General features: G+C 38.1%; 1 protein-coding gene across 1 annotated transcript; it reads left to right on the top strand.

Annotated features, from left to right (window-relative positions):
- Positions 1–8715: 8715 nt before the first annotated feature.
- LOC132031548 (uncharacterized) lies at positions 8716–9042 on the top strand. Its single transcript, XM_059421536.1, has one exon. The coding sequence runs from the start codon at positions 8716–8718 to the stop codon at positions 9040–9042; it is 327 nt and encodes a 108-aa protein (XP_059277519.1).
- The last annotated feature ends 1084 nt before the right edge of the window (positions 9043–10126 follow it).

The following is a 10126-nucleotide window of genomic DNA, read 5'->3' on the forward strand; positions in this document are numbered from 1 at the left end:
GTCTAGAGGTGCTCGGTGCGTTAGCTCTGGGTGCCCATCATGGCCCTCTAGTTGGGTTGTGACAAAAGCGGAAGGGCAAGGCTAAAGAGTGATTGTCGGTGTATTCTTTGTTCGGCCATCTAGGTAGGTTATGACTTACCCTTAGTGAGACTTCGTGTAGCGAAGCATATATTTAGATGATACTGTTGGAGACAGCATGTAAACCTTTGAATACGAAGTTGGGTTGGATATTGTCTTAGGTTGGGCCCCGTTGTGTGATTAGTGTTAGCCACCCCATTGTGTTGTGACTTGATTGTTCTATTGTGTTGGCTTGATGCCACGTGTTGATAGTAGATGTTGGGAACAGTTGTTCCATCTTGATTATGATATAATAGTACCTTACTTGTTGATGTCAATATGAGGATAGAGTTCTATATAACTTGTGTAGTCTCTCATGATCTTTGTTGGCATACCCATGTTTGGTACTTGTGATATTGATTTAATTATTGATGTTGACACATACATTGCACGCATTCTCATCCTTCATGATATATTGTTGATACATTGATGATATTTGATAAAACACTGTGATGAGCTGGGCTCGGTTTGGATGAGAGTGATGTGAGAGTCTGATATCCAATGTTTGTCCCGGAATCGTAGATTGAGTGAGTGCATGGACTCTATGGGTCCCCCAGGGTGGTGCTGATGAAAATCCTCCGTGGGCAAAGATCCGGAGTCTCGTCTGTCTGTTGGGCAAAGATCCGGGACGAGTAGCACTTAGACTTCGCGAGTCACCTTGGGTTGTGCTACCGAGACGGGGAGGCATTCCGTCCAGAGTACATGTGTACACAGCATTACATGGAATTGCATTTGCATTCATACATTATTGCATTGCATTGCATCATGGCTTATATTATGATGATTTGGTGTTTTGCTTGTGATGTTGGGTTCAGATTGGACATATTGAGACTTGGCACATTCGGGTTTAGATGCTCTACTTAGGCGATGACGTGTACTTGGTTCTGATTATGTTTGACTTATACTTATTGATTTATCTGCCTATATTGCTTTATTGTCTGGATTATGTTAAATATACTTAGTTGGCCTATGAGACCTAACAGTACTGTGGTTTTGTACTGACCTGCACTTCTTTGTATTCTTTTATGAGTGCAGAGTTTCAGGTTGGGTCTTCTTCCGTCTCCCGTGGCTGATAGTCGCTGTTAGGACTGCTTTGAGTTTACAGGGTGAGCACGAGGAGTTCGCTGCCTTGAAGACTCCTCTTATTATGTCCTACTTTTCCATTCTGAGACATAGACAGATTTGATGTATCATTATATTCTAGACTTGTATATTTTCATTTAGATGCTCTTGTATGGCTTAGACCAGCCCCTGTTGTATTTCTTATTTCCACACTTTCTTCTATATTAGTATCGTAAGACTTACGTGATTATTCTCTTCCGCTTAATTGATTTATTTATTTATTTATATCCTTATTTTCGTTGGGTTGAGGGTTCACTTACCAAGGTGGAAAAGGTGAGTGCCTGCAAGGCTTAGCCAAATTGGGTCGTGACAAGTTGGTATCAGAGCCCTAAGTTACCCGGTCTATAATACAAGAGTGCATCAAGTAGAGTCTCGTGGATCAGTACGATATTTATCTGCGGGAGGCTACAGGGCATTTATGAAATCTTACTCTCTTTCATCCTTTCGTGCTACTTTATTCTAATTGGCATCTGGAACAATCAAATTCATATCTGACTCTTATCTCTTCTCTTACAGATGGTGAGGACTCGAGCTACTATAGCCGGAGGTCATATGCCAGAGCTCGCAGCTACGGCTGCCACCCGAGGGCGAGCGAGAGCTCGGGGAGGCGGCAGAGCTAGAGGCCGCGGGGCTGCCCCAGCCAGGGCAGGGCTCCTGTGGTAGGACAGCTGTAACACCCCAAGAGTTTTTTTTAAACTAATACTTGAATTTTCGATTGATCATATCTTTATAGTAAGTATATATTTACTTCGCACTCCCTACGTGAATTTGACGATATATGAAAATTGCTTACTTTAGATTATGTTAATATTTATAAGGAAGTTTCATGATGTTGTTATGTTTACCACTTATCATCCTCTTGATAAATTTATTACGAAATACAATAGATATAGATAAGTCTGGGCAGCCTTTTTTTTTCCATCCTTATCTAAGTAGTATATATACCTTTTTGGGCTCTTATCCACTCCACCACCTCCAATTTCGTTTTCCCCAAGAAAATAAAACCCCAAAACCCCTCTGCACTCATCAAATTCTCCCACTAAATCAATCATCAAGGCTTGTTTTGGTTGAGCCACAAATAACTCCACACGATTGAGGTAAGTTCAGAACCCATTTTTGAACTGGACAGCTGTTAGTGTTTTCAGCACAATTCCTTGTATAAATATTAGTTTTAAGTGATCCAAGATGTTATAGAAAGCTATTTTGTAGCCCTACAACTCTCATTCAGGCTCCAAAACCCAGTTTTGCTTTTATTTACTTGAAAAGAGGTGATGAAGTACCAGGCAGGAGCTGCCCATATTTCTATTTTGCAAACCCTACATGTACTACTGTTAGTATTTTGAGCATATATTTTTGTACAAAACTCCTATAGGAGTGATTTGAATTTCTTTGGAACCCCAAGACATATATCTACAACTTTCATTAAGGCCACAAAATCTATTTTTGCCCTTTACCCCTTTGAAATTGAGCCACAATACAAGACAATAGTACTATCCAGAATTCCTGTTTTGATAGTTTAGGGTGATTTTCCCTGATTTCATGTTTAGTTTTGACGTGCTGAAACCATTGAACTTAAATAGATATTTGATTGTGTATTTAAGGTGTATATGCTCTTGTACAATATAAGAGGAATTGTTTGATGAAGTGGACTTTGGTTGGTTTATGGCGTAGACAATTTGAACTCCGCGAGTTGTGGTAGAACTTGTTGTGTGGTAAAACACCAAAGTTTGTATATAAACCTAAATTTGAAATATCTTTACTTGCTGGAATTTTGAAGTATCTTGATGAGTTGTTTCCTTCCTCTTCATCCTATATCATTGTATGGTTATTATCTCAAGTATTCCAAAATATTCGCTAAATCGCCCACTTGTACGAATTGCTTGATCATTTTGCATTCTTGTTGGGACTTTGTCCTTCTTGTTGCGGTGACTTTATCACCGATATCGGCATGCCTCTTGATTTTGATCTTTCCCATCTTGACTTTGGAGTTACATTTTGTCTTGATGATGGACTTTTGTCCATTTTCAATTATGAGTGGAAAGCCACTTTCAACATGGCTCTTGATTCTTTTGATTATTGGGTTTCGGTTCTACTTGATTTGGGGCTTCGGGCCATCTTGATATTGGTTATTCTTGGTGTGACGGCATGATGTACATATTGGGAGACATTGGTTATTTGACAAACTCTCTTGAATTGATTTATAAGCTTTCTTGACACTTGAGCCTTCGAATATTGATTCCGACATTTGGAAACTCTTCAAGGTTTTGATATTTTATACTTGATATACTTGTTTACTTGATTTATTATTAACTTATTGAGCTACCTACAACGGATAAGGGAATTGGAGAATCTAATGGCTCCGAGCCCAAAGTTTATACACCATTAAGCTTTATGCTTAGCGATAGTTGTTTTCTATCGTTGGTAATGTGCGGGAGGAGATTTGAAGATGTCCATTTGGAGTAGACTTTTTGGGAGCTTTAGTGAAGATCACCTTTGCATATGCATTTAGGTTTTGTATAGTTTTGTGACTTGTGCATGATCCATATGTCACACATATGTATGAAATTTTAGAGGCTTGTTGGGCCACAAGTCCATAAGCTTGTAGCTTGAACTTGGTAACTTATTTTGCTATTTTAGGGTGTGCTTTTAACCCAAGTCATGCCATGTTCTGGGTTAACATTTTTCCTTGTGATTATGTACAAAGGAAGATACTAGTTTTCTGTGATAATCGCAAGTTTGAGTTTCATGTATATTATGAATCGGCAGTAGTGTTGATTGGAAAATATAATTTCAAAACGAAGTTTCTTAAATGTATTGACTATTTGAAGAGGGCGTTACCATTTTAAATTGACACTCTGATATTGTATTTCATCTAAGAAATTTTTTGGAGTGTATAATGCAAAAAAAAATGCCGCACTTTCAACCTATTTTCGCATGGGACTATTTTCGCTATTAAATATTTTTTTGAATATCTTTCGGCATAAATTTCTTCTAAACATTGTAAGTGTGAAATTAACTTTTGTTTTGTAAGTGGTATCTTCCCAAAGGGGATGCTATAAGTTTTGGTAACAGAGCCTTAGGTTTGTGATTCTATGACTTTTGTTGTGACTTGTTGGTATGCTTGTTTCTTTTTAACATGTTTTATTGCGTGTATTGTGCATATGCATCATGTACATATCCCTAATGCAATGTGATATTCCCTTATGTAGGAATTAAGTTATGACCTCTTCTTCTTCTAATAGACCCATGGAAGTTGCTCGTGAGGGTTTAGATAACTCTAGTGGCCAACCTTACTTACAAGAAAAGGTTGGAGAAATTTTTTATGATTCTAATTTTCCTTGTACTAGTGAATTTGAAGTGGGAAATAACCAGGGTGCAGGAGTTAGGCCACATCCTCAAATGAGTCATAGTACTCCTGTTGTTGATCCTCCTTTTCAACAAATTGCTGATTTCTTCCATCATATGGCTAGAAGAATGCCCGACCCTAATGAAATGAACTTTGAGAAAATAAGAAAAATGGGCGGAGTTGAGTTTGAAGGCACTATTGATCCTACAGACGCCGAGCAGTGGTTAGAAAGAGTATTTGAGCAATTAGAGTGTTCAGACGCTGCCAAATTTAAGTATGTTGTCTCACTGTTACAAAAAGATGCTTATGACTGGTGGGTATGTGTACCGAAAGCCAAGGAAAAACCTCCTGTTCTTACTTGGAATGATTTTGTGAAAGAATTTCGTATGAAGTATGTCCCACCTGCTTATCATGATGCAAAGAAAAAGGAGTTCTTGAATTTAGAGCAAGGGAGTATGTCTATTTGTCGAATATCAACGAAGTTTCTAGGCTTTCTCATTATCTTCGGTGGTATTATTAATAATGAAAAAGATAAGTCCAGGCGATTCGAAGACGGTTGAATAATTCCATCAGAAAATCTGTGGCGGTCCTACAACATGAGAACTTTTGTAAATTAGTTTCAGCTGCTCTTACTTGGGAAAGGATCAACAAGGAACAAGCTAATAGAAATGAAAACAAGTTCAGAAAAGCAGATGTAGATTCAGGAGGTCCATCTAAAAGGGGAAGGTTTGACAATTCCAAAGCTGGCAGTGTTCACAAATCAGCCCAGCATAAGAAAAATAGATCAAATTTCTCTACTGCTAGCACTCCAAGCTATGGCCAAGGCAAGACTCATATACCCACTTGTGCACAATGTGGAAAGAATCACTCTGGTACTTGTAGGAGAGCTTTTGGTGCTTGTTTTAATTGTGGGAGTTTCGACCATAAAGTGAAGGATTGTGCTAATCTTAACCCTACTTCTTCTCCGCATACGGAAGGCTTAGTTTAGAAACCTATAACCATTTCTTCTCAAGGGAATAGAGGTGCAAGATCTAGAAGCATACAAGCAACAAGTTCAGGTGGAACTAATTAAGCTAGTGGGTCAAGAGCTACAGCACGAGCTTATGCTATGAGACAGAGGGATGACCAAGATGGGGCGAACGTGGTTGTTGATAAATTTCACTTATTTGGCTTATGTGTTGTTACATTATTTGATCCTGGTTCTACACATTCCTATGTTTGCTTATCATTGGGTTTTCCTAAAAATGTGAAATCTGTGAGAATTGATTGTGGTGTTCTTCTCCAAAGTCCTTTGGGTCAATAGGTTGTTTGTAATCAAATCTATCGAGGTTGTCCCTTGGTGATTCAAAATCTAGTCTTCCCTGCTGATTTGATTGAAATGCCTTTCCAGGACTATGATGTCATTGTCGGTATGGATTGGCTTCATAGATACCATGTAGTAGTGGATTGTAGGTCAAAGCGTGTGACCTTTAGAGCTTATTCATTTTCACACATCATTGTTCAAGGTGAAAGATCATTGATATCTAATATTATCTCCGCGGTTGTGGCAAGAAAGATGGTTAGTCAGGGTTGAAGCTTCTCTTGCTCATATATTTGATACACACCTGGAAAGTCGAAGCCTTAAGGATATACCAGTTGTATGTGAATTTCATGTTGTTTTCCCTGAAAATCTTCCTAGATTGCCCCTAGAAAGGGAAGTTGAATTTCCTATAGAGGTTATTCCTGGTACTACTCCTATTTCTATAACTCCTTACCGAATGGCTCTAGCAGAATTGAAGGAGTTGAAAATTCAATTGAAAGAACTTCTTGAGAAAGGTTTTATTCGCCCAAGTTTTTCTCCTTGGGGAGCTCCTATTTTATTTGTGAAAAAGAAAGATGACACTCTTTGGCTTTATATTAATTACCGGCAATTGAACAAGGTAACAATTAAGGATAGATATCCACGGCCTAGGATTGATGATTTATTTGACCAGCTAAAGGGTGCTAGGTTGTTCTTAAAAATTGACTTGAGGTCTGGGTATTACCAACTGCGGGTAAGTGAACAAGATGTCCCTAAAACTGCCTTTAGGACTCGATACGGTCATTATGAATTTTTGGTGATGCCATTCGGGTTGACGAATGCTCCTGCGGCATTCATGGATCTGATGAATCGTGTGTTCAAGCCTTATCTTGACCAATTTGTGGTGGTCTTTATAGATGATATTTTAACATATTCCAAGAATAGTGAAGATCATGAAAAGCATCTCCGGATTGTTTTGCAAATTTTGGAAGAGAAAAAGCTTTATGCTAAGCTTTCCAAATGTGAATTTTGGCTTGGTGAAGTGGCTTTTCTGGGACATGTTGTGTCAGCTGAAGGCGTGAAGGTGGATCCTAGTAAGATTCAAGCTATTGTTGAATGGAAACCGCCTAAAAGTCCAACTGAAGTAAGAAGTTTCTTGGGCTTAGCAGGATACTATAGAAGGTTTGTCAAAGGCTTCTCCATTATAGCCTCTCCTTTGACTAAACTCTTGAGGAAGGATGTCAAGTTCGTATGGGATGGCAACTGCCCAAGAGAGCTTTGAAAAGCTCAAATCCTTATTGACAAAAGCTCCTATACTCACTCTACCAACTGAAGGGAGAGAGTATGTGATATATAGTGGTGCTTCTCATCATGGTTTGGCTTGTGTCCTGATGCAGGAAGGGAAAGTGGTTGCGTATGCCTCTCAAAAACTGAAACCATATGAATTGAACTATCCTACTCATGACCTTGAGCTCGTTGCCATAGTGTTTGCTTTGAAAATTTGGAGGCATTACTTATATGGAGAAAAGTGTCACATATTTACTGATCATAAGAGTTTGAAGTACTTGGGTACTCAGAAAGAGTTGAATTGAGACAACGTAGATGGGTTGAACTCATTAAAGATTATGATTGCACGATTGATTATCATCCGGGTAAAGCCAATATGGTGGCAGATGCTCTAAGTCGCAAAGCCTTTGCTAGTTTATCTCTAAGTCCTTTGCCTTTGTTTCTTGAATTAAGAGCCATGAATGCTTGCCTTGCATTTAATTTTGATGGCTCTATTGTTTCTAGTTTGCAAGTCAAGCCTTTTCTACTTGAACAGGTGAAAGAAGCACAGAAGTTAGATGACAAACTTGTGAAATTGATCAAAGAAGTTCAAACTGGAGAAAAACTTGATTTTAAATTAAGGGAGGATGGTGTTCTATTTTATCAAAATAGGTTATGTGTTCCTAAAGATGACAACTTGAGGAAATAAATTTTGAATGAAGCACACACTTCACCTTATGCAATGCATCCTACAAGTACTAAAATGTACCAAACCATCAAAGAACACTATTGGTGGAATGGTATAAAGAAAGACATTGTGAAATTTATTTCTAAATGCTTAGTTTGTCAACAAATAAAGGCCGAGCATCAAGTCCAAGATGGTTTGTTACAAACCTTATCGATACCTGAGTGGAAATGGGAAAGAATAACTATGGACTTTGTTTCTGGACTTCCATGCACTCAAAGAAATCATGATGCAATTTGGGTTATAGTTGATAGACTAACCAAGAGTGCTCATTTCTTGGCCCTCAGAGTAGACTACCCACTTGAACGTTTAGCGTAAATTGTACGTTGATGGGATTGTGAGGCTGCATGGAGTTCCTGTTTCCATTGTATCTGACTGAGACCCGAGGTTTACATCCAGATTTTGGACTAGCTTGCAAGAAGCTTTGGGCACTAGGTTGAACTTTAGTACTTCTTTCCATCCTCAGACAGACGGCCAGTCTGAGAGGGTAATTCAAATCTTGGAAGATATGCTTCGAGCTTGCAATTTAAGGGTAGTTGGGACAGACAACTAGCATTGATAGAATTTTCTTACAATAATAACTACCAATCCAGTATTGGCATGCCTTCTTATGAAGCATTATATGGGAGAAAATTTAGAACTCCTCTTTGTTGGAGTGAAGTTGGTGAAAGAAAATTGGTTGGTCCTGAGATTGTGCAACAAACTGAAGATAAAGCAAAAATCATCAAGGATGGTCTAAAAATTGCCTCGGATAGAGAATAGTCTTATACTGATCTTAAGAGGCGTGAAATTGAACAAGTGGGAGATAAGGTATTTTTAAAGGTTTCTCCATAGAAGATTATGAGATTTGGCCAAAGAGGAAAACTTAGTCCTCGATTTATTGGACCATATGAAGGACTTGAGAGAGTTGGTCCAGTTGCATATAAACTAGCTCTTCCACTGGAGTTAGATAAGATCGACAATGTCTTCCATATTTCTATGCTTAGAAGATATCGCTCAGATCCATCTCATGTTCTTCCTGTTGAATCCATTGAGGTCAGTCCTGACTTGACATATGAAGAGGAACTTATTCAAATCTTGGTGCGTGAGATAAAAGACCTTAGAAACAAGAGAATTCCATTAGTAAAAGTCCTTTGGAGAAATCGTTCTGGCAAAGAAGCTTCCTGAGAGCGAGAAGAGGATATGCGAATTCAATATCCCCATTTGTTTCGAGACTAGCATAAGGTGAATTTTGGGACGAAATTTCTTAAGGGGGACAGAGTTGTAACACCCCAAAAGTTTTTTAAAAATAATACTTGAATTTTCGATTGATCATATTTTTATAGTAAGAATATATTTACTTCGCACTCCCTACGTGAATTTGACGATATATGAAAATTGCTTACTTTAGATTGTATTAATATTTACAAGGAAGTTTCGTGATGTTTTTATTTTTACGACTTATCATCCTCTTGATAAATTTATTATGAAATACAATAGATATAGATAAGTTTGGGCAGCCTTTTTTTTTTCATCCTCATCTAAGTAGGATATATACCTTTCTGGGCTCTTATCCTCTCCACCACCTCCAATTTCGTTTTCCCTAAGAAAATAAAACCCTAAAACCCCTCTCAACTCATCAAATTCTCCCACTACATCAATCATCAAGACTTGTTTTGGTTGAGCCACAAACAACTCCACACGATTGAGGTAAGTTCAGAACCCGTTTTTGAACTGGACAACTGTTAGTGTTTTTAGCATAATTCCTTCTATAAAGACTAGTTTTAAGTGATCCAAGATGTTCTAGAAAACTATTTCATAGCCTTACAACCTTCGTTCAGGCTCCAAAACCCAGTTTTGCTTTTATTTACTCGAAAAGGGGTGATGAAGTACAGGGCAAGTGCTGCCCAGATTTCTGTTTTGCAAACCCTACATGTACTACTGTTAGTATTTTGAGCATATTTTTTGTACAAAACTGCTATAGGAGTGATTTGAATTTCTTTGAAACCCCAAGACATGTATCTACAACTTTCATTAAGGCCAAAAAGTCTATTTTTTCCGTTTACCCCTTTGAAACTGAGCCACAATACAAGATAGTAGTACTGTCTAGAATTCCTGTTTTGGTAGTTTAGGGTGATTTTCATTGATTTCATGTTTAGTTTCGATGTGCTAAAATCATTGAACTTAAATAGATGTTTGATTGTGTATTTAAGGTATATATGCTCTTGTACAAGCTAAGAGGAATTGTTTGACGAAGTGGACTTTGGTTGGT

This window comes from Lycium ferocissimum, chromosome 9 (assembly GCF_029784015.1).
Source record: "Lycium ferocissimum isolate CSIRO_LF1 chromosome 9, AGI_CSIRO_Lferr_CH_V1, whole genome shotgun sequence".
Taxonomy (NCBI): Eukaryota; Viridiplantae; Streptophyta; class Magnoliopsida; order Solanales; family Solanaceae; genus Lycium; species Lycium ferocissimum.